This window comes from Centruroides vittatus, unplaced genomic scaffold, assembly GCF_030686945.1.
Source record: "Centruroides vittatus isolate TY-2023 unplaced genomic scaffold, ASM3068694v2 contig_754, whole genome shotgun sequence".
In the NCBI taxonomy this organism is placed as follows: domain Eukaryota; kingdom Metazoa; phylum Arthropoda; class Arachnida; order Scorpiones; family Buthidae; genus Centruroides; species Centruroides vittatus.
The window spans coordinates 1,449,852-1,475,918 of NW_027122490.1; the positions used below are offsets into that span (position 1 = coordinate 1,449,852).

General features: G+C 29.5%; 1 protein-coding gene and 1 non-coding gene across 2 annotated transcripts in view; one reads left to right on the plus strand and one right to left on the minus strand.

Moving 5' to 3' along the window:
* The window catches only part of LOC136981421 (nonsense-mediated mRNA decay factor SMG9), a 41,481-nt gene extending 15,502 nt beyond the window's left edge, over positions 1 to 25,979 (plus strand). Inside the window, exons 6-13 of the mRNA XM_067277739.1 lie at positions 2,928 to 3,036; positions 6,216 to 6,317; positions 7,187 to 7,272; positions 8,883 to 8,983; positions 14,496 to 14,603; positions 19,557 to 19,643; positions 25,663 to 25,795; positions 25,872 to 25,979. Coding sequence (XP_067133840.1) covers positions 2,928 to 3,036; positions 6,216 to 6,317; positions 7,187 to 7,272; positions 8,883 to 8,983; positions 14,496 to 14,603; positions 19,557 to 19,643; positions 25,663 to 25,795; positions 25,872 to 25,950 — 805 coding nt within the window. The 3' untranslated portion in view covers positions 25,951 to 25,979. The remainder of the gene's footprint in view (positions 1 to 2,927; positions 3,037 to 6,215; positions 6,318 to 7,186; positions 7,273 to 8,882; positions 8,984 to 14,495; positions 14,604 to 19,556; positions 19,644 to 25,662; positions 25,796 to 25,871) is intronic.
* On the minus strand, positions 25,248 to 25,378 carry LOC136981447 (U4atac minor spliceosomal RNA). The gene has a single exon (XR_010881710.1). It is a non-coding gene; the product is annotated as a U4atac minor spliceosomal RNA (small nuclear RNA).
* Positions 25,980 to 26,067: the final 88 nt, after the last annotated feature.

A 26,067-nucleotide genomic window follows, 5' to 3' on the forward strand; every position in this document is an offset into this window, starting at 1 on the left:
TTACAGCAATGTTTTTTTAATAAGATACACAATCCACCACTTGGGCGACCAGGTCCAGAAGGTTTATATGCTGGGACTGTAATTGTTGTATAGTTATTGAAGAAAGTAGAATTATAAAACAGATCCAGTGTAATCCATGTTTCAGTTATTCCAATTATATCAGGGTCATATTTTAATTGGAGAAGATTTAGTGATGTTATTTTATTCTTTAAGCCTTGACTATTCCAATTGATGACAGTAGTTGGGTGTATATTTTTGTTAACTTTTTCCTGATGAGATTTATTTTGTAATGTATATCAACTTGCTGATTCTGGTAAGGTAGAAAAAGGTAGAAAAGTATCCACATAAACCAGTTTTCCCGTATCGATATTAAAAGTTATTCTATCTCGGTCTATTTGTAGAATATCGTTACGTAGTTTGACTGAATGATTTTGTTTTCTTAATTCGAAATAAATCGGTAATAAGTTTTTTCTTCTTTTACGTGAGTCCTTAGTAAGGTCTGGTGCGATTTGGATGTTTCCCCAGTTTTCCAATAATTTTTGTTGTTTCTTTGATATGAAGGAATTAAAAATCTGATCACGGGTCTGTTTATTACTGAGTGATAATCTGATAACAGGATTCGTTGATTTGGTTAATTGAGTTATATCAAGAATATCTTCCTGGAGTACTTTGTGCAGGTTTAATGAAGAGTTAATAAATTTAAGAATTTCTGATTTGGAGATACTATTTGACGTGGGATAATTATATATTATTATATTATTATAGTGATGGTCGTTGATCAGGGTGTCCATTTTATACTGTATCAGTTCCTTTCCTGATTTTAAATTGTCGATTTGTAGTTTTAGATTTTCAATTTGACTGTCCATTCTTTGAAATTGTATTTTATTCTCACGTATAGTTTCATGGATTAAATTCAAATCTTCTTTTATAGATTCCATTTGGGTAGATAGTTTATTATTAGAAGTATTAATAAGTTCCGAAATTTTGTACCATAGATCTGTTGTTAGAGTGTCATTCGAATTTGTCGAAGATGATGGATGGATTATATTGGACTCACCTGGTGAATTCTGTAGTCTTTGTGGAGTTGTATCCATATGCTGGTTGTTGATTTCTAAGGCTGGTTCTTGTGATTCTTTGTCCATTAATAGATTAAAATCCGTTATAAGTTTGGAGTTGGATGCACCTGATTGAGACTTTTTACTTTCCGGTTTGGTTCTGTTAAGCGGAGGTCTACCTCGTTTAACTGGTGAACGCTGCATATTTATTAATTGTTAATATTTCTTCGAGAATGATGATTTCTATACAGTTTTAGTAATTTTTGGTTAATAAGATTAGAGAAATACAGTAGTTTCTTAACACTTGTTGAACCACAACGCAAAAGTCACCAACACCCCCCACTGTCGAGCCACGCCCCCAAATAATTTAATAATTAAGATTAATAAAAATTGTTATTTATTAACAATTAAAATGTTTTCTGTACACTAGAAAATGTTTGCTATTTCAAGAATTTATTTCCTTTAATAAATAACTTATAAAAAGGATTTATTAAACTTCTCTTCAAAGTTTATTAAGAATTTGAAGGGAAGCTTAATAAGAATTTCAGAATAAACAATATTTTGAATTTAGCAGGTTGTAAAGATGAAATTTAGATATTTAATTTTTTTTCTAGAAATGACTGGAAAAAATGTTCTAAAACATTTGATATGGGTATATAAGTAGAGTAACCAATGGGCATTTTATTACATATTTAATTGGAAATAGATACATCAGAAATGACTGACAATATGAATCTTTCAGAAGAACACATTTGCATGCTGTTACTCTATCATTTCAAAAGTGGTCACAATGCAATGAAGGCTTCAAGGCATTTGGTAAGGACACAGTCAACAGACAAACCTGCTACAGTTGGTTCAAGAAATTGAAGGATGGAGATTTCTTGCTTCAAGATGAACTCCATCCAGGCATGATTCCACCATTGATGATGACATTCTCTTGCAACTAATAGATAATAATCCACAGTTAATTAGACCACCAGAGAATACATTCCAAAAATTGACAGTTTGATACCACAACAACAACATACTAGCATATAAAGCAAAGATCACCTTACAGAAATGGTAAATCTGGGCTGGGAGGTTCTTCCTCATCCATCTTATTGTCCAGACTTGGTGCCAACTGATTACCATTTATTTCATGTCCTGTAGAATCGTATTGCCAATATACAATTCAATGACAGTATCCATGTGATAATGACACTCAAGACTTTCTTTAAAGAAAAACCCCAGTCATTTTATGCTCATAGGATTGAAAGTTTGAAGCAGAAGTGGTCAGATGCAATCGATATTGATGGTGATTACCTATAAGACTGAACTGAGTTGATTATCAATAAAGTTTTTTTCAAAATGTTTAAATTTTACCTTTACAATCTGATACAATCAAAGATCTTTTTATGTTGTTTTTTTCTGTTTGTGAAAATTTTATTTGTAATTCATTTGCTGCACATTCTGAGTAGCTTGTAACATTTAATTTAATTTTACAGGTTTTATTTGTATAGAGACTGACTTAAAAATTACAATATTTCAACTTTTGTATTTTAATACTACAGATTTATTGTTTGGTTTTATATATAATTCATTCTTTGTATTTGTTATATATTTCTCTTTCTGATGATAATTTTTTAATATTACATCTGATATTATTTTTTATTAATAGAATAAAGAATTTTAATTTAATTTTTTTTAATAATAAATATATTAAAATATTCTATTGAATACTCTATTCTAAGTTTTATTTACAAAAAGTTGTTTTTATTTTATTTTGCATAAAATATATAAATTATTATTTATCTATCTGTCATATTTTTGAAGATTTTTACTTATTTCCTGAGCATGTGACAATATGTTGTCTCTTCATTTGTGTATTTTTAGAATGCTTTTCAAGCATCAAACAAGAGAACATAAAGAATTAGGAGAACATTGCACTGTTGGAATAGATGTATATGTTACAAGTGAAAGAGTAATATTACTAGATACTCAGGTAAATCGAATCTGAAAAATTTAAAAGGCTGTTAATTATTTTTTTATGAATAAAATTTTTTAAAGAACTAAAATAATGTAGTTATATTAGTACATAAACATTAGTAATCAAATATTTGTGATTATTCAGTATATGTGATAAGTTAAATAATGATAAATGAATGGAAAAAAATTAATTGTATTGTATAAAAAAGTAACTACATTGGTAGTGGTGCCTCGTGCTTTGGGATAATTTAATTCATTCTGGGAGGCTGTTCAAACTCTGAATTGTTTGAAGTCCAAATCAATTTTTCCCATTAGCAATAATGGAAAGTGAATTATCCATTCCCAGACCTTAACAAAATCCATTTCTGATAAACTTAAAACATCAAATACACATACCATATTTTTGCAGATTGTCCAGCATGTTGATGTTTGTGGGGGAGATCATGAGATTAGTTATTTCTATATGGTAAAAACTGGCATACTGGTTTAAGTGAGGTTATACATCCCTCTCTAGAGGACTTGTGAAACTCAGCATTATGTCAAAAATCATGATTATTTGTTTAATTTCTGCATTATGTCTTTTTTCTAATGATGTCCATACTTGAACATCCACTATGTGTGAAATTTTGAGAGGATGAAGTTATCTTTCAAGTTAGGGTAGACTGTCATTGCAACCCACACTAACTACTACTACTACTACTACACTAATTTGATAAGCCACTAATTGTTTTATCGCTCTCTAAAAGAAAACTCTCTTCAGTCAGTCAAGTTACAATGTTGTTATTTTATTGTATTTGGAATAATGTTTTCTTTAGCATTTATTTAACAACTAATTTTATTAGATCTGATTAATTTTATTTTTCAGTTGCAGTTCAGCTGGTATGCTCGAAACCATGGGGTTACCGGCATACTGCTCTCCCTGATTATATGCAGTATGCTGGTCAATCTACAAAAATACAGTCATAAAATATAAAAAATAATTAAATGCTCTAATAGTAAATCAAAAAATGAAAACAATAAAGAAAATATGTAAATACTGTATAATGAAATGAAAATTACATTTACTTGTTGCACACTGTTGACTTCAGCATTTTAAATGTGGCTGCCAGATTTGTCACTATTACAACCTTCCTCTTAGACTTTGTTGCTTCCACACACTTCTCAGATGCCATGATTAATAATTGAGCCCTTATTTTGAAGAAATAAAAATTTTATTTAATGACATAAAAAGAGTTAAATCTACTATGGCTTCTTTTCCACTAAACAGGAAATGGCATCATAATTTTAAAATTCTTTTTAAGCTTTAAATATGAGGAATAATAATGCTAATGATACATTAAAATAAAAAATAATTTTGTTGCAAATAAAAAAAACTAAAATTGCAAAAGTTTGAACCTGAATCATTTAGGACTAGTGCCTAGCATGTTATCCACTTGGCTATTGTCGTTCCAAAGAGATGTGAAATTTTCAAAGGCCTGTTTTTCAGAAACACTTGAGAAGTGGGTCCTATTATTTTGACAAGGAGCTGTTTGTGTTTAGGGCTACATACTCACCAAGTTTTGTTCGAATCAGAGACCTAAACGTCCTGACCCTCTCCTTGTAAGTTTAATTAAAATTAATTTGAAGTGATTCTAACAAAAGATGGGAGTATTTGAATGCAAGAGTTGAGAACTATTCAATTGCCTATTCCAGTTCTGAAAACTAAATAAAAAATATTTCTGATCTGTAAGACTAAATATCTGCATCCATAATTTTCCAGTATAATAAGTCCTGTTAATTGATAAATGTACTAGTATACAAAGATAAATTTAAGATGTAAAGATGCAAATTTGTGACCAGTGTTTAATGGTTTTATCCATTTGGCCACTGAAGGTCACTGTTGCCACAAAATATAGATCTGAGCAGTGCCATAATATTAATATGTTTTCAGTAATACAAAAAAACCTTTCACACTTTGTTTCTAGCGATTAAATCACTAAGTACAAACGTTTTCGGCTGTTTTGAATGGCCTTCTTCAGGTACAATAAGGTCGGTTGGAATGTTGGTTAGCAGATATTTATGTGACGTCAGTGTTTATGAAGGTTTCTTCTTACAAGTGATGTCATTGCTAAGAAAGTTTAAATGATATTGACATTGTAAATAATCTTTTGAGTTTAACCAAGATGTGCAAATGACTGTTGATGATATGATAATTGTTAAAAGTGGAAATAAGAAACGAGATAAATTTAGAAACTGCACAAAAGAATTAGGGCACGATGAGGGTGGATTGGCCTATTTAATTTAGGAGGTTATCGAGGAGTGATTGCCACACAGAGGAGAGCGAGTCTGCGTCTATGCTGTTAATACAGTTTTCTTTGAGGAATTTTGTAAAGATTTTTATTGTTTCAATTGTTCTAAGCTTGTTAAAATCAAGCAAATAATAATAACAAAATAAAACAAAAATAATAACAAAACAAAGTAATTGCACTGACGTCACGTAAATATCTGCTAACCAACGTTTCAATTGACCTTATTGTACCTGAAGAAGGCCATTCAAAATGGCCAAAAACGTTTGTACTTAGTGATTTAATTGCTAGAAACAGTGTGAAAGGTTTTTTGTGTTACTGATTTTAAGTAGTTCTAGCTTTAAGTGCAGAGAATGTTAATATGTTTTACTAAAAGTACTAAATGCTCAGTAACTTTACATTAATAAAGAAGTAAGGCTGTCACAAGAAAAAATATTAAGTTGAGGTGCCACTACTGAGTTGAAAAACACGGCAATAGAGCAAAAAGCAAGTGAGAATTTGTTGCTGTTACAATTGCATTTGACCCATCACAATTAAAGATCGTGAAGTGATGGTCTCTTTACAATTTTTTATATTGCTTGTGGACTCTTTAAAATTAACTACAATTAACATATAGACTACTGTTACCAAAATGTTTTTTGACAAACAATTATTTATTCAGAAAATGGCAAATCTTAGTCATCAAATGTACATTGAATGTGATGGGTGCATCTTCTTTGCCTGAAGTGACCCCTTCACGGTCCCCCTGAAACTGCTTCACAGTTTTCTAGATGACTGCAGAACCCAGTTTGAGAACCACCGATCTAAATTTAAGTTTTGTTAAGTAAATTGATCTTTTAACAGTTATTAAATATTTTTTAACAATAAATTTTATTTTGTGTTCCTTAAAAACAATTTTTTATATACATAGCCTATACTTAGTGCTTCTGTAATGGACCAAATTATACAATATGAAAAGAAAATACCAGGAGGTACTGATTATCATTCTACAGAAAATGCTTTACAAATGCAGGTATGTGTATTGCATGAGAAAAACATAAATAAAATTATATATATAGTCAAACATCTATATAACAAATTGTATCTGGGAAACATGCAGAATTTGTTGTATAGATATTCATTAAATGGGAAATACACTAGGAGTAAAAAGAAATCAGTTTTATTTTCCATGCATGTAGTTTTGTACTCATATTAATAATGAAATTTGCATTTTAGATGAAAAAATCAAACACAAAATATAATAAATATAGTATTTTTTTTTTAAATTAAGAGGAAATGTTTTGATGAAATGTTGAAAAATATATATTTTACACTGTATTTTATTTTTTAATCAAGTTATTTCATTTAAAACGAACAATCCTAACATTATTAAATAATAAAAAATTCCATCTGAAACATTTCCTTGTAGATGGAAACCATTTTTTACAGTTGTGCAGGGGGGGCAGTTGTGAACATACCAAAAACACTTATTTGAAGCTGTTTCAGCTTTGCTATGAATAAATTATTGTACGTTATAGTACTATACTTGTAATGGCAGTTAGGCGGTGATGCATTGTGGAAATAAGTCATTTTAATCAATTTGATACCTATCAATGTGAAAAATATGTCTTTTTTATTTTGTCTGGCTTTCAAAAGTTTTGTCATATAGAAATTAAAACTTTACCAAATAAGGGCATTTTTAATTGTTAAAAAGACATATTTTCAACATTCTACAGAAAAATTTATTTAAAAGAGAAATTTATGATCTAGGCTTCATAACATGGAAGTTTGACTGAATTTATATATTTATTTTTATATTATTTAAAAAATATACACTAGTAATTTATACATTATGTAAATTCAAATTATAAATTAACTTTATTTATGAAAAATTTTTAATAGTCTTTACAGATCATTGCATTTTTGATGGCTGTGTGTCATACTATCATTTTAGTTCAAGATTGGTTTGTTGATCCAAATCTTCTAAGGTAATTTTTAGTAAGTTAATAAAAAAAAGGGCATAAATTAAATTATGGAATTTAACTTAATTATACCACTGTGAGAAAGTAAACTTGTTATTCTAAATGCTGATTGATAATGATAAACTTATTAAGTATTGACTAAATCAATTGAATAAGAGCTAACTTAAAACTAATAAAGCTATTAATATATTAATCATAATTGCATAAGTAAGCAAAGCAAGATTTTTGGTTTAGTATTTCTGAGAATATTTTTATGTATAAATAAAATATTCTTTGATATAAAGAAAAATCAATCATGATTAGTGCAGAAATTTCATTTTAGTGTTTCAAGAGAAAAATTCACATAAAAAGGCATTAAAGAACATTTTAAGAAACATTTTAATATCCTGTGAGCACTTTCAACAATATTTATAAACATTGTCTTCAGACAGAACTGGAATAAAATAGTTTTTCAAACAAATTTAAAAAAAAAATTGGAACAAAAATGGAATTAGTTGCTTAGAACGTAACAAGTTTAAAAATAAAGTACTAGATTTAAAATGTGCATAACATCATCACGCATGCAATAATCAGCTGCATATCAGAGCACCAATGTTTTGTCACAGGGGGGGCAGCTGTGACACTGAACTATCCAAGATGGTTGTACAGCACCACCACACCCCACTTAGGGACTATGTGGTGATGTTCAGATGCTGTGAGGAATGGAATTTGGTGTACATTTGGGAGGTTCTCTTCACCACACTGCTATCTCCTTGCAACTCTCCCACCTTTGAGTTGCCCGGGATTTGGATCAGTCTATACAAAAAGTTAAAACACCTGCATTAGCCCCATTTCTATACCCCTGCCTTTTTTGCGCAGTAAGGCGCATGCACGATGATGTTTTAATATTTTTAAACCTTTTTATTAAAAACGGCTTATTGCCACCTTATTGCCAGTTTTCTGCGCTATAAGATGCATGTGCAATGATGTTATGCAAATTTAAATTAATACTCTATGTTTTGTGTTATATTCCAAACAGCTAACACTGCTCTTGATCTCCACACAGTAAAGGTGCATGTGCGATGATGTTACGCATATTTTAAATCTAATACTTTATTTTTAAACTTGTTATGTTCTAAGCGACTAATTTCGTTTTTGTTCCAATTTAAAAAAAAAAAGAATTTGTTTGAAAAACTATTTTATTTTGGTTCTGTTAGAAGATGGCATTTATAAATATGTCAAAAGCGCTTGCAGGATACTAAAACGGTTTTTAAAATGTTCTTTAATGTCTTTTTATGTGAATTTTTCTCTTGAATCAGTAAAATTGTTGGCATGACATCCACTCTATGTTTTTAAGTTACTTAACTTTAGTGTTTATTGATTATGTGCAATTTATGAAAATTAATTGCTTGTTTTCATCAAATTCTAATTTTTGAATTTACAAGTTTATTCATTTAGTTATTTTTTGAATTTATTATTGAACTTAATTTTTAATTTTGGTTTTGCTAATTAGCATTTGTGATACTTTTTTAGGATAAAAATTTTTTATTGATGTTTTCAGGTTTACTATATTTATTTTTATATGTATATCTTCAAGTTTTTAAATGTACTGGCTAATTTGAAATGTAATTTTACAGATTTATACAATCTGCAGAAATGTTGAAACCAGCAACACCAACTAATCCACATGAAGGAACACCTGCTCCAGAAGAGAATACAGAATATTATCCTCATATAGGTATATCTCATACTTTTAATTATTATTTTATTACTTTTGAATATTTAAAAATTATTTTCATAATTAATTTAATCATAATTTAAAGATGATTGGTTTTATGTGAATGTTTCCAAACATACATATATATCAGGGATGGGCAAGCAAGAGTTCAGTGGGAGCCGAAATGTAGGTTTTGCAAAATGCATGGGAGCCGCAGTTCTGTACTGTCGTGGCAGATAGTATGGTAAGGCGCCTGATTTTATTATATAATATAAATATAATATAAAACAAATATTGAATTTTTTTAATAAACATATTTTCACAAAATTATAAAAATAATAATGAAAAACAGAAATTAACACTTTCAGCAAGAGCCGCATGTAACTCAAAAAGAGCCGCATTTGCCCATGCCTAATATATATGATTCTTATCAAAAATGAAAAATTATATAAATATGCTAAACTCATACAGAAATTTATGTAAATGAATAAGCATACAGTGGGTGATTGGCTGACGAACATAATCTATTCCAAGACTGTTCGCTATCCGAATTAACTGATTATTGATTTACCATAGATTTTTATGGGAATTTGATTAATCTGTTCTGGAGACTGAAAAAATAAATAAAAAATTATGTATTTTTTTACTAAGTTTATTTATATGTAATAATAAAAATACATATATACACAGTCTTGCATTTTTATCAGTTATGTTTTTTCGGTTTGTGGGGCATTAAAGAATCTGTCCAATGTTGATTGTTTTTCTCTCTTCTTCAGGATTTTTCGGAAGTAGTTAATAACATTGTGGTTGTAGAGATCCCTAAGCCTATTTACTTCAACTTGGTTTGGATGTCATTCTAAGACCGTTGTTCTGATATCCTCCCAATTCTTCAAAAGATCTTTAATAGCAGATGTTGGCATTAATCCTCTTTTTCAGAAGAAAACATATCTCACCAAGTTTCTTGGTGTTCTTCTGTCATCAGATCAGTTTCAGGTTCCATTATGAGCTCTTCAATGTTCTTTATTTCTCAGATGTGATTTTTGTTAGTCCTTTGGCTGCTTGAGTCTTCTTAATTTCTTAGATAAGATTGAACTGTGGCCTACTGTAGACCTGTTCAAACCATACTGCCCAGCAACATCAGACATTTTCTGCCCATTTTCTACTTTTGCTATTATACACTCACCTTTCGAAAATAAAAACTGATGCAAAATTTAATGAATGCCTGCCCAACAGTCTCGCGAATACTATAAAAAAATTCTTTCTGTCAGAATAATAAAAGGCTGGATTTATAAGGGAGAGTTTTAAAGTACGAGGAATACTTTCCGATCAGTATATGCCAGGTTGAACATTGATGTCGACGTCTCTTGCACTCTGAAAAGTTTCGAATTGTTGCCTGAAGACAATGGAAGACCAATCGGTATTCATAATTTTACGTTGCTTCTTCTTGTATTCGTTCTGTGAGGTGTTTGTTGTCTGAATATAAAAATCTTTTGCAAAAGTGTTCGTTATCCGATTTGTTCGTAGTCCAAACTATTCATTAACCAATTACTCACTGTAGTTATAAAACTTTTTAAAATATGAAATTTTAGGTGAATGAAGAGGTGGCATGGATCAAAAGAATATTAAACATTATTAGAATACAATTAAATTTCTTATGATTTTCACATTGGTACAGGCTACAGGTTAATGGGAAGAGAGCTGAATATTTTAAAGTTAATTGGATTATATTAAAATATATAGTTTCCACTTTGTTTTCTTTTTGGAATATTTTTATTTCTTAAAATTTATCTAATTATCACACAATGCAACACAAATTTCACAGTAGAGAAAATTCTTTTGATTTAGTCTAAATTAAGTGTTTTGATTTTAAATCTGAAATCAAACTTTTCTTGTCTCACTCAGATTTTGAGATTTTTTATTTCAAGAAATGTTCTTTTTGTATTTAAAGTGTTTTTCTTTTTAAATACTTATAATTATTTAGGTTAATACAGTGTTAGAAAACTATATTTTTGTATTTTTATATAAAAAGTTGTGATTGATATATCTGTAATTATTAGTGAAAAGAAACAATATCAAACAGGTCAAATTCAATAGTGCCATTGGTCTGTGGGCAAGTATAATTTCTGAGTGTTTGTTGATCAGCCACTATTTTGTTGGCCCAAACACATATTTGACACTGCTGTTGAAAACCTTCTTTCAAATTAAATTTTTACTCTGAATCTTCAGTCAAATTTAATACATACTATGCTTCCTGTCTTTTGTTTATTTTTGACATCCTTTCAATTTTCCACAAATAAGTTGTCTCAACTATCCAAAGAACTTTTCTATTTGTGGACATTCTTGCACTGCATAGGAAGGTAAAAACTTATGTTAACAGTGAAGACATTAAAGTTATTTTGGCTTAGTAGAAGGGATCAAGACAAGAATTTGGTACCCCAGTTTTTGCAACACATATATTTTATTATGGGCACATGGCAATAAAAGATCATTGTTATAGTGTGCATAATTTGGCATGAACTAATCATTCATTACTCTGATTATTATGTTTCAGTGATAAAATCCATAGTCAAAAATCCTAAAGAAGAGTCATAAATATATTTCTTATATTTTATTTGATTTTGAATTTTTTAGTTTCAAGTTATTAAAATAAAAGTACTTAAACTTTTACTTGTTGTCAACAGCTTTTGCAACATACTACTTAACAAGCTAAATATGCCAGTTTTATATACATTTGATAAATTATTCAAATTTTTGTTTGATAGTATGCTTCTTTTATACATAAATTCAAAATAATTAAAGTGCATTCATTGTAATCTTTTGCATTAGAATACAAGAACAGTCATGCAGACTATACGTCTGTGATCACTATAAAAATTTTTTTTTAAATGCCTGAATATCAGACTCATTCACAAAAAATTATGTATCCAAATAAAATTGTCACCATTACTGTAAACTTTGGCCTACAGCTGTGTTTCAGACAGGTGTTTAAATGATTACAGTTATAATTTGATTTCTTCTAGATAATGCCACTATAATGCCTTAAAATTGCTATCCTAGTACCCTGTAAAAATACTTTCAGAGAATCACTACTCAGAATTTTCAGTGTTTCTGTTTGGAGGTCTTTAAATATATTACAGGCTTGTCTTATATGGCTGATGGAGAAAGAATACATCATCACATTGAAAAAAGCAGGAAGCTGTTTGCTAAATTTTCCACCATCTGGACCATTCTGACTTGACTGAAGTGCTGCAGGAGTGGATACATTAGTGCAAACATACATGATGAGCAGTCTCTGATGTCTCAGACAGACTACCAATAGAGATTGTCCATATGTGAGACAAGCATGAACAGTTCCAATAGCATCTTTGTCCACCATCCAGAGACAAGTGAAATTCTTGCTACAAGCTCTGTTTTTTCCTGTACCATTAGCAGGTGACTAAACAGATGCAAATTTGCATACCTGGCAACTGCTAAGTGTCCTGCCATTAACACCCCAACATTGTTACTTTTATTTACAGAAGTGCTGTGACAGCGAAGCATGGACTGACAATGTATGGACTTAGGCAACAAATTCCAGTTCTATTTGAGAATAGACAATTATCATGTTAATATGGAGAATCACTGGCTTCAATCTTACCTTTGAGGAGCACACTTCCTCATTGCTGGCATGCTAATCTGGAGAGTCATTTTGTATGACAGTCAGTCATCCCAATTAGTGGTATGAAGGACATTGATGACACAGCAATATGTTCAGAAAATCCTGTGCCGTTAGGTTGTCTTTCAAAGCAGGGCTGCAAATAGCCATTTTCCAGTAAGATATTTCTCAACAAGATAGCTAGGATTTCCCAAGAATGTGCTATCATATTGTCACATTTTCCTTGGCCTATTCTTCATCCTCCAAATTTGTTGTCCATCAAGCATTTGTGAGACCAAATGGGATGTCAACTTTGGCCATCTACAAGGGTGAGGAATCTGGAGTAACATTGTAACATCTGTTGGCAAATCATCTGCAGCATAGCTGCATGAGTGACATATCGCTATGTGTCAAGGCAAGAGAAGAGGTACTACAAAATACTAGTTTCTTTAAATTGTAATGTTGTTCTGCAGGAAATTGTCTTTTTGCTGTGATATCATAATCATTTATTACCATTGACACTATGTCATTATGTTCACACTAATAAATTTTCATTTGATTCCAACACTATGATGTGTAATTTTTTGTCACTGAGTGTATTTAAGAAGATAAAGTCAGAAATCTAGATGAAATAAGAAAAATTGATTTCAGATTTGAAGTCATCATACTTAATTTAGCCTAAGTCAAAAGAATATTTTTATTTGTAAAAAGTATAATTTTTGTTAATAAACATTATCATTACATATTATGTATTTATTTAGGAAATTTGTTTAAAAGTTGGCTGCTTTTTGAAAGATAATGTGTAATTCATATGAAAATAAAGTAATAGTTTAGAAAATTCAATTGGTCTTTATGGAAATTAACATTATATTTATAGAAAAACTGTTTCTGAAATTTATAGTTTTATTGTATTGCTTTAGTAAATTCATTCTAGAATATAACTATTTATTTATTTTATTTAAATTAATACAATGTTTTCTACCCTATATCTATTCAATTATTTTGTTCCTCATATAAGAGGAACAAAATAATTGAATAGATATACATCAAAATAGAATTAAGTACAAAATTCAAATAATTAGATTTTCACTATATTATGTACATCTATCTCTCTTTTTGTGTGGTGGATACATTCCAAAGAATGCTGCATAAAAGAATACAGTACAGGTATACCTCGAGTTACATCGTTCTCGATTATACGTCGTTTATATATCATTTATCATTAACATTATTTGTGTGTAAATATAGTAAACACATGGTAGCATAAGAAACAAAATCAACATACAGTATTTACTAATATACAAACAGTACTGTACTGTGCTTAATAAAAGATGAATGAACTCTTAATTTAGAAACATATAATTTTAAATCCAATCTTTCAACAAAAAGAGTGACTGATTTTTTATATAAAAGAAATAGATTGTGTAAAATGAGGGTTAGTTTTATTTATCAATATGTTATTTCAAAATTGCATAAAAATAAACTGTAAAAAGAGAGGTTAGGTGTAAAATAAAAAACAAACAGAAAATAATAAAATTTACACCTATCAGGTAAAAATACAAAAATTAAGTATCAAAAGATAAGCAACAGGTAGTCAACACTAAATTAAACCGTAGGGAGAAAAGAATTCAGAATACACTTATAGCACAGAATGGTAATAGTGTCCTCTGAAATAAAATTCAAGAACAAAATTAACATAACTACAGTATTTAATTTTGTTACTATTCTTAAACTTTTTAGTTTTCTACATGTAGTATATATTTACTTTTAATATATCAAATAAAAAATTAACTGAATATAAAATTGTTTTATTTTGAAATTTGAGAATCAAAATATTCGATATTTTACATATATTTAAAATGTTGTAGCTAATTTGGTTTTTATTGTCTTTTCAAATAGTATTTGTTCAAAATAAATGCCAGAGAGCAGATTATTCTCCAAGGTGTCTTATTGAAATGCAAGAATTGCTGTCATTAATATTTCAAAAGTCTAAATTAAAACAAGCAGGTAAAAATCATTAAAATTAAAATATTCTGTATGAAGTTTTTAAAATATTTTCTTTTTAAAACAGACTTTTGTTAAATAATATAATATAATATAAAAATCTCTTTAAGCAAAAGTTTAGGATAGTATAAATATAAGTATAAGTAGCAAAAGTATAAGTATAAATATTAGTGATGTAAGGAATATTCGGTTACTACCCGGTATTCGGCCTATTCGGCCTATTCGGCCTATTTTTCACTATTCGGCCGAATACCGAATATTTAAAACACTATTTGGCCAAATACCGAATATTTAATTACTATTCGGCCGAATACCGAATACCTAAAAACAGGAGTAAGAAATAACAAAAACACAGTAAATTAATCATTTTGGTAACTTTTATTAATGCTGAACATTAAATTATAATTATTAAAGTTAATAAGAAATGGCATCTAACTCTAGTATTAAATTATTTCGTAGTTAAATAATATTATAGCCTTTATCTAGCCCGATATCTTATGGCATTGATGGCGTGTAGGTTAGAATGTATCGGGCATTAATGATGATGTTTAGTTAATTATGTCATATTCGTATTCGCGTATATTTTAATATTTCTACGATATTTTAAAATGAGTTACGAAACATTTTATTGAAACTTATCATATTTAATGAAAGAATTATTTATCTATTTCTAGAAGATGAGTAACTAATATATAATTTATTTTATATATAAAGCAAAGAATGAGCATTTTTCATTATATACAAAAGATAACATTTGAAATCATGTTAATTTTTAAAATATTGACAAAAACAATAGCAACAAAATATCACAAAACCTCACAAATAGAAACTCCCCAATAATATATTTGAACTGTTCCACAACTGGGGAGAAACTAGACCATATTATGTCCCCACTAAAGTATATCCTTAGGGTACTACTCAGTCTACAAATACGTAGTAAAAACAAAATTGTAGTGTTTAATTAAAGAGTTAAAATGATCGATTGCAAATAAAATAACTTATAAGTTATAACTTACATCTAAATACCAACAACTGCCGAATCATAGCGGGCTATTTACGGCTATTACATAAATTATAAACCAATTTGGCACTAGAGGTAGACGTTAGGCTCCATCTCATATTAACTTTAATTAATTTAAATAATTTAGACCTAATGGAAGAAAAAATCATAGTGACAGCGGGCCAATAGAGAGCACGGTGCGCGATCTTTGCCATAATGCGGTTTGCGCGCCAATTTTCGTTCGTGCGTTAATCAAGCCGAATAGTTTGGCCGAATATTCAGGCCATTCGGCAACGCTCCTGGCCGAATATTCGGTATTCGGCCACGCTCCTAGCCGAATATTCGGTATTTGGTTGAGGCTGAATATACTATTCGTTACATCACTAATAAATATCATAAATTTTTTCAACAAGATATTTACTAACACATTACTATTAGAACAACAACTACAAAATTATAACAGTTAAATTTAACAACATTATGAAATGTATAATACATTAAGTTTAGAAAACCTACTAATGAAAAACAGGTATATAGCCCTCAGAAATAAACATATTCTTTTAAGTATTTTAGTAATTTGAATTATATAATTTTAATACTTCAGAATTTATATATACAGTATATATTTTTACATTTATTGTACAGTAGAGTATCGATTATCCGACTCAATTGGGGATTGGGGTTGGTTGGATAACTGAAAAAAACGGATAACCGAAAAGTATGAAAAAATACATTATTAGCAGCACCGTAACTAGCCTTTTATGTGCCCGGTGTGAGCATCTGTAACTACGCCCCAAAACTATGGCCCAAAACTTGGTCCAGTCATTTCTGCGCCCCCCAGGGTCTACGCCCTGTGCCTGGGCACTGCTAGCACCGCCCTAGTTACAGCACTGATTATTAGTATAGTACATTAGTATATCCCATGTAATTAGTACATTAGTATATCGCTATTAACCTACTTCACGTTGAATTTTCATCGATGTTAAGCCTAACAAAAATTTTTTAAAAATAATAATTGTCGCTATTGTATCGTTAAAAATTATTTCTTTATTTTGCATGAAATAAATACAGTACAAAAATAAAGGAAAATAAGAAAATTAAGCCTGATTTAAATACTGACTTCCCTTTCATGGTCAAGCCAATGTTGCCAGCTAAAACATGCAAAAATTTAACAAAAATAATATTAAAGTAGCCAAGACATAGCCAAATATTGTAGCGCCACATCACTAGCAGACATTTGAATTTGCTGACTAGAATGCAGTTGGTTAACCGATGTGACGGTTGATCGGGGATTGAATAATCGATGCTCTACTGTACTTATAATTTAATAGAATTTTTACTTGTGAGTTAGTATGTTATTTTAAGATTAGATTTTGTTTTGTGTTTTTTCCCCAAGCTAGTTTAGTCAGTCAATTGTCCAGCTACCAGCTATTTTAGACATTTTTTGACAAGACTATGTTTTGTTTATAAAATCGCAGTGCTGTTATGGGTACACATTTTAGAGCAGTGGTTTTCAATCATTTTTAAGTCGGGGAACACTAAACTTTGACATTTTCCCCTTGGAGCAGTTACAATACATCAGCTTTAAAGCAGAGATGGCAAACCTTTTTGAAATTAAGCACATTCGATCTAGTAGATGATGACATTGGCGTTTGCTAATTACATTCCCATACAAAAATTATTTTACATTGTATTGATTTTTCTTTTGCAACAATTTTTAATTGTATATTTGTTTTTTCACGGAACACTTGAAGTGGCTTCATGGAGCACACGTTCTGCGGACCACGGATTGAGAACCACTGCCTTAGAGGTATAAGGGGGACATGTCAGGAGTTGTAATTTGGCACAGAGTGACCAAATCATGTGCACATAAAAAAAATCAGACTTGTAGGTACTCAGGGCACCAAGAACTGAGTCAAAATAAAATACAAAATGGTAACATCTTTCTACAAACAGACAGGAGTGGGAGATTTGTACATATGTATATCATTAGGATGTTGGAAATGTGAACGTTGCAAAATCAGATTTTGACAAATGAATCTTTGAAAAAAACCCATTTACCTCTCTGTTTGCAACCTGCTGACCTTGACTGGTTGGCCCAAGATAGCTCATTTGAGCATCAGAACGTTTTTGAAACTAGATGGCGCTAGTTGTTATAATTTTATATTAAAAGTAACTTTCAAAATATAATTTTTTTTTGTTTTTACATTTATTAATATATTTATTTTGTTTATGCAAAATAAAAAAATAATTTTGCACAATACAATAGGCATGATTATTTTTTCAAAAATGGGAAAATTTTTTGTTAGGCATCGACAAAAAATTCAACCCAGGGTGACACACAATGGGGAGAAATTTCAACATTGGATAGGTTAATTTCACCAAAAATGCCTCATGGTTGTGGCCAAGGTCGGCAAAGTTTGAACAATCATGTCAAGCCTTGAGTCTCTGAGACATAGTCATGTCCCAAAAATCAGCCTTGCCATTTTACTTGTCTATTTGATTGCTATTGAAATTTGAAGGTTTCATTGCCCTCCATAATACTAAATCAAATCTTAATAATAAATAAAAGAAAATACTATGATTTTGTTATATATTTTATAGCATTTTATAAGTTCTCTAAGAATATTACATAATAATAAATAATAACTTTTGTAAAATAAAGATTAAAAATAGAAGACAAAGTATATTTGTACAGTATTGAAGACAAGATACAAAAAAAAATATTTTTGAAGTCTTCTGAATAACCATGCAAAATCATCGGAACATCCATTTATAAATACAGTGGAACCTTGGTATACAATCTTAATCAGTTCCTGATGTTTGGAGTTATACCGAATAGGACTAAACCAACCTTACCCATAAGAAGTAATGTAAAAATGATTAATCCATTCTCATGTAAAAAACTCCTTGATATGGTATATTAATGGGGTTGTAAAATAATTGAAACACTGTTTGAGCACATTAATAAAAAAATAAATTTTATTATAGATTTTTACAGTTATTACAGTAATAATCGCAAATAATTTCTTCTGATACGCTGTCGCCAGCACACTGTTTTTCAGTTATCCAAAGCAAAAGCAATTTCTCAACATGATCTAATGTCTCCAATCTGTTTAGAAATTGATTTAACCCCTTTCGCAACGTTAGCAGATTTAATAATGTCTTTATTTTTCACGATTGTTGATATCGTCGTTCTCGGAATATGGTATGCAACAGTTAAATCTCGAACACCCATGCCACCTTCATATTTCTCAACAATCTCTTTTTTCAGTTCCATTGTGATTCTAGTCATTTTTTTAGTTTTCTGTTGCTTTTCATTTGCCTTTTTGCAATTCATGATTAATAAAAAGTTTTACTTACAAATTAAAATCAGAAGAAATTTAACAAAGTTATAGACCATGGGATCGTGAATGTCTAGTCTGGTCTAGTATACCGATAGTGCTACTTGTTCATAGATGGCGCATATAATTGAATTAAGTCATATACTGAACAAAAGTCATATACCGAGCAAAATTTGTTTCATCCAAACAGGACGTATTTCGAATTGGACTTATTCTAAAGCAGATGTATACCGAGGTACCACTGTATTCAATGTTGAAGGAACTTTTAAACAATTTGCATATGTGTATGCAGAGACTGTAAAGAAATGTTGATTCTGATAGTGTTAATTATGGTATGTAAAAAATGTTTTTGGAGTATTAAAGTATTATGTATGATAAAGCAAGTTATCTGAAAGATGAAGACTGCCTTTAGTGTTAAATGGAAATATTTCACATTATTCTCACTAACTTTATATAAACTATGTTTACAGAAAATATTAAAATAATATTAAGTAATAAATATTTAATAGAAATCTAGGATAATTTTATCTCGTTTTTATTATAATTTAATCATGAAAATAACATTTTTAATAGTTATTTTTTGATGTATATAAAGTGCTTTTGTTTTACTAGGACATGTATGCATGGAGTTTTTTTCAAAGAAATATTATCAATCATCAGTAAATCTCTTTCTTATTCCAGAAATTGGAGAAGAACAAGGTTAATTTTTAAAATATTTTTTGATTAGATTTATAATTATTTCTTTTATATAGGGTTTCTTGTGAATATCTTAGGAGAATAATTGAAGTGAGCAATCAAAATATTTACTGCAGAGGAGGAAAAACATTTTTATATAATATTTAAGATATTTTTAATATGTTTTAGATTTAATTTTAATGTTATATCAGTATTCTATTGAAATACTAATAGATTATTAATATAATGTTAACATTCTATTGAAACCCTATTCAGAGCCTAGTGGCTCTGAACTTAGGACTAAGTTAAAATTCAAAGTGGGAGGGCTAAAAACAGGAATGGCATCTGTTTGTAAAAGTGAAAGCTAAATCAGGGAAAACAGTGTTCCATGGAAAGTAGGCCTAATAATGTTGATGAAGGAGGTCAATATTCTATTGAGATCTATTTAAATTGTCTCTAAAATTAAATATCCAGAGCTGGTTCTGATAGGTGTGCAGTGCATGCATGCATGCATGCAGGCAGCCAGTACTGCACTTTAAATAATAAAATTCAAATATAATTTAATATTATTTTAATATAGTGGTTGGTGATGAAACAGATTGATGTTTGCATGACAATGAATGATATGTATGCTTCAGCATTATTTATATCCATAATGCCGAAGCATATACATTAGGTGTTTTGCATCAGAAAACTTAAAAGTGCAAGCAACAGGTGATGGGGGATTAATCCGTTGAACCAGAGAATAATTCATTAGTGGGAATTCCATAACCAATATGATTGTTTCTTGTTTTAAATCACATAAAAAGCATTAAAACTTGGAGTTTATAAACTTTTAAAATTTGCAAACTCCAAGCTTTATTTATGTTAATGTCTTATGATTAAGTTTAAGGTTATACTTACATAATTCAGTGTGAATGAATGCATGAAATAACATAGGTACAAGGTTTTATGTTTATGCTTAATTTTCATTGTGGCTTTCACTCCCATACTGTTAATCGTAAAGCAATACTTACACCATTGTTTTCATTGTTAATGGAACCAAAAGGAAATTTAAATAGAGATGTGCATGAATGTTATTAATTTAAATATTCATATTTACTTTAATTTTTATATACATATACATGTATATTGTATTTATATACTAAATAAGAAAATTTTCTTTAAATTCATTTCATTTTAATTTGCAAATTCTATTTTATAGTGATGCTAAAATATAACTTTGAGTAAAGATGCTTGTTATCTTTGAGGCAGCTTGATTTGAATAAAATTAAAATGAATATATATCAATATTTTTATGGATATTTTTACTCCTATCAATATGAAACTGTCATAAAACATACCAGTAACTCTCATGGGTTGGGTTGGGTTGGGTTGGGTTATGAATTTATTTGCAATCAGTATTGATAGGTGCAGCCAAATATCTGTAGCATGCAGGCAGTTAACAGTCAAAAACCAGCCCAGATAATGTCAATAACAAAATACAATGGAGTACTATTTATAGGTTTTGCACTTAGGTCATTTTATGCTGGTCTTCAGACTATTCCTATACCTTTCTATAATGAAGTATTTTATTTATACATATAAATTCATTAGGGTGTTTCCTTAATACATGATTAGTTTTTTTTGTGATAAAGATAATAGATATTTTGATGCTCTTTTTGAAACTGTAGTCAGAATTTCTAGAACCCATTATTTGTTTTATACTTGTGTCCCTTTCTTCATATTTATAGAATTAAATGTTGCAAAATTGATCTCACTAACAAGTAAGTATATTGCCTTTTACAGAGGGAAAGTCAGTTGTAGATTATTAGCTGATAGGTATCAAGTGATTAAAATGTAGGGGAAGTCTACATATTCAAAGTGTTCTGTAATAACAAAAGTTGAGGGCAGTATACTACCCATTATTAGTGATGTTTCAGTTTTGAATAAGCAAAAATTCACTTTGAAATTTATTGCTGTTAATGACGTACAGTATGAGAATTATGTCTACTTGACTACTGACCACTGTAGCTTCAAAAAATACAGTCAAACCTGTTTTTATGCGGGGGATAGGGACCGCATTAAAAAAGACGCATTAAAAAAAATAGCACAAAACTTCACGAATGGCTGTAAAAAATAGTTTTCGCAACACAATTAAAAAAATTTTTTTTTTATGCGGTCAACAGGGACCGCATAAAAAAAGTCTCACATAGAAAATAACTCAAAACCGTACGAAATAGAATTTATTGACAACAGATGTTAGCACTTGACTGCATCGTCTGGTCTATCGTCTGTTTTACATATTTTTGTCCAGGTGGTGTTTTGTTGACTTAAAAAGTAAATTATTTCATTTTTCGCATATTCATGCAATAATATTACTATAATAAGTGCATTTATGCTATAATAAGTTTATTTAGCTATAATAAGTCAACGTGAGACATGACGAATCGCACGAGACTAGTCGCCAACTATACCGCACAAATAAAAAATCGCACAAAAAAACCGCATAAATTAAAAATTCGCATTAAAAAAATCGCACAAATAAAAATCGCACATAAAAAGAGCGCATAAAAACAGGTTTGACTGTATATACAATAAAAATTTAAGATAAACATGAAATAAGAACAAACCATTCCATGTAAGGGTCTGAAGATGGAATGGTAAAATCCAAAAAGCACTTAATCATATTAAATAGTTGTGACTCCTTCAATAGTTTTGAAATGTTTCATTCTAAAGTAAAAGATATATATTGAAACATTTGTTAAAAGCTGTGAAACTATGAGTTTGTTCATACAACAAACTCATAGTTTGACAGTTCTGCCATCTTATGGTTCATCTTGACTGAAATTTTATCAGTCTTTTCAGATATATATATAGAGCTTTTTTTACTATATATTACTGGTATAAACGAAAATTAAGACAATTTAGTTTAATTTTTTTAATAAAAATATGCAATACGTATTGTGAACTAAATTGAACTAATAAAATGTCTCTTTGAGTTGAGGAAATACAGTATACATCATAATATTGATCATAATTATAATAATAGCTTTAATTTTGGATTATAGTGCCCAAACATCATGTTTGGACAGTGAATTTATTATGAACAACTATCAGATTACTATCTCACAAACTAAAACCATATTTATGTGTAGTAAATATATGAAGCAGTAACTATGTAATTCCTAGTTTTATTTCTGTTTCATGAAATGTTCTTACTGCCTGTCAGAAAATGTTAGTGTTATCACTTTGAATAAAATTTTATATGCTTGTTCATTTATTCACAGAAATATAATTAAATATTATTTTTTCATATTTGTGAGTGAATGAATTGTCATTCATCAATATCTACAAATTGAATCTACCATACCATAATTTCCTTATCAGGTTACTGGCGCACTTACTTGTGTCTAATGTTTCCTCTAAGCTGCGTAGCCGCGCACTGCTCAAATTGTTGCCACGCACGAGAATTTATGTGCCGCGCAGGCGAGCATGCACACTGATTTAAATTGTTTACTCACTCTGTCTGCAATGTGATTATTGCTATGTATATTTCGATTAAATACATTAAATCATTGACAAAAGATATTTTGTATGGAAGTATGTTTTAAAATGAATTTTAATCTCTACTTTTAATTAATTATTTTATAGGAAAAAAGATTTTATATATATATATGCTCAAAAAAATTTTTTCTTCAGAATCTGCTCAGCAAACATTTCTTTTTGCTCAGGAAAGTATATGTTCCGCTCATCTACAAAAAAAATTAGAGGGAACATTGCTTGTGTCATATCAGCATCCTCTATGTTAGAACATAATGTTGGTCTCTGTATTTGGATGGGAATCCCATAACACATACTTTAAAGAGGTTCATATCGATCTGTTTGAAATAAAGATATGTAGCAAAGTATTAAATATAGGACAGCAAAGATTAATGTGAGCAAAATTCCTTACATGGACATTGTTGAGAATCCACTAATGAGTTTTGCTAGTTACAATATACAAAATATTCTGTATTTTAGGATATTAACTTAAGAAGAATTATAGGGTCTGAATTTAAACAATAAATGGGTAAGACAAGTATAATATATTCAACACTATTATTTTGCATGTAACAGATTAGTTCAGCATAAGATATAAGATTTTGGGGAGAAGTGGAATTAATTTTTAGAAAAGCCAATGTCACAGAAATTCTATCTATAACTCATATCTTGGTTGTTTTACTGTGCAAATGGAAAAATCCAGCAACGAGTTGCTCAACTATTCCCGGCAACATTTGGTGGCATCATCTGTTATCATATTTTATTTTAAAAACTTTTTATATTTTAAACTATTATAAAATAGCAAAAAGCTTAATTTTGAGGGTAGGGATGGGTTTTATAAAAAAATTGTAAATGTTAATAACAAGTAAAATCGTCTTTAAGTCTGACCCTACTGGAGATACGCACGACCTTCATTATCTCTCCCCTCTACCTTTAATCACCAAAATTTAATGGCATCAATCTAATAAACGTACCTGCAAAATTTCAGAAGTTTTGGACAAAAACAGGAGTTATTATTAAGCTTCAAAGTGGGTAAACAAAATCGCGTCACAAAAACACTAACATCCATACATTAAAAATAATCGGGTTTTTCTGTTTTTTTTTTTTTTTTACTTATCCTCTGTTATATAAAACAGCGCCGGGAAAGTAAAAGGAGATAAATTATTTTATCATATTCTTTTTTCTAATAATTAAATTTTGGGAGATTTTGTAACAGAAATAGTAATGCAACAAATTTTATAATGATCCAGAAAAGCTTTTGGATTTTTTTTTTTTTTTTTTTATAGAAATGAACACAGTATTTGCATAATGTTATAATTTTATTTTTTTTAAATATCTGTTATGAGCACGTAAAAATTATATAGATAAATTTTGATTAGAAAGTGAACAGCGTAATTATTACAGACGTTATAAATTCTTTAATTCGTTCTAAACACAGCATTAAACGAGAGGATTTATGTGAAAGAAAACATTTTAAGATTTCAAAAGATATTTATGTAATTATTAATGATATTAGAACAGATAGCGGAAAATTGTCTCAATATATCGAAGTTTTTTTTTAAAATTTAGGAGGGGAAAAAATCTACACAATACTTATCCATGTATATATCAGTATACGTGAGTGTCTTAATAGTTTTTATAATGCTTGATTTTACACGTAAGGTATTGTATATCATCTTATATCATAAAAAACTTCTTGTCTCGAAAATTGTTGAAACTAATAACTCAAATACTATAGTAGAGATAACAGAGACTTATCACACTGCTACTGGAACATCAACATGACACTTCTGGCTTATCATTACTGGCATGCATTTCGGTACACAAGACCCTCAACACCACTCTTAAACGTATATAGATCCTATGTGTGTTTATGTATGATGATATAAGTGTCATTTTGATGTTGCCAGTAGCAGTGTGATGCTATTATAGAGATGATGAAGTTATTTGTATATAAAGTATCAAATTTTCAGTAGTGTAGATTACGTAATAGAGATTTAATGATATTTAATTCATTAGGATCGATCGATCGATCGATCTCTAATTAAAAGGAAAGCGCTAAACATAATCGATTGCTATTAGTTATGAGTGACAAGCGCCCTTTCGGGCTCCAAAAATTGCACCCCTTTGCCCAATAAAAATAATTGGGTGGTGCTATAAATGTGTTGATGGGTGTCAGCAGAACTGCCCTCACTTGTCGATCCTCGAACAGTCACTCACCCCTTGATAGAGACGGTTAGAAATTAATGTTTCTACTTCGTACTTATAGTGAGAGATGTCCAAGCTTTGTTGGTGTAAGAAACTTTCGATAAGTTTAATGACCTTCACTAAAGACTTAGAATATTTTAGATTGATTTGTTAATATTTGGTCGTTATATCGATTCGATTTTTATAGACAAATTACGTTTAGACGGTCGTCTTTTCTGATTTTTATTAAATAATATTAATTATAGTAGTAGACGATGGTAGCTCCATCTATCGGTAAAGTATACAATTACAGTAACAATCTCGATAATTTCAGGTAATGGCGAAGAAATTATTACGGAATATTCTGGACATCCCGGATTCGAAAGTTTAGCGAATTCTTTCATTCGTCAAGTACTTTCCATGCCACGAAGTCTCTTGACGCACACTGATTATCCGAAAAAAAATTGGTATTATTATTTTTTTAATTTCGCGTGATAAAAACTTATTAAAACTTAAAATTCGTTTAATCAACTTATCTTTCAGGTTTCATTACGCAGCCAGAATTTGGGAAACAGTCAAGAAATCAAGTTTATTTTTAGAATATAGCAGATTACTTCCATAGAATTTTATTTATAGTGAAAAAAAAAGTTTATTTCCATAAAAATATACATTATCTTGGTGACATATTCCACTGTACAATTATAAATGTTGTTTATTTTGTAATAAAGTGACTAATAAT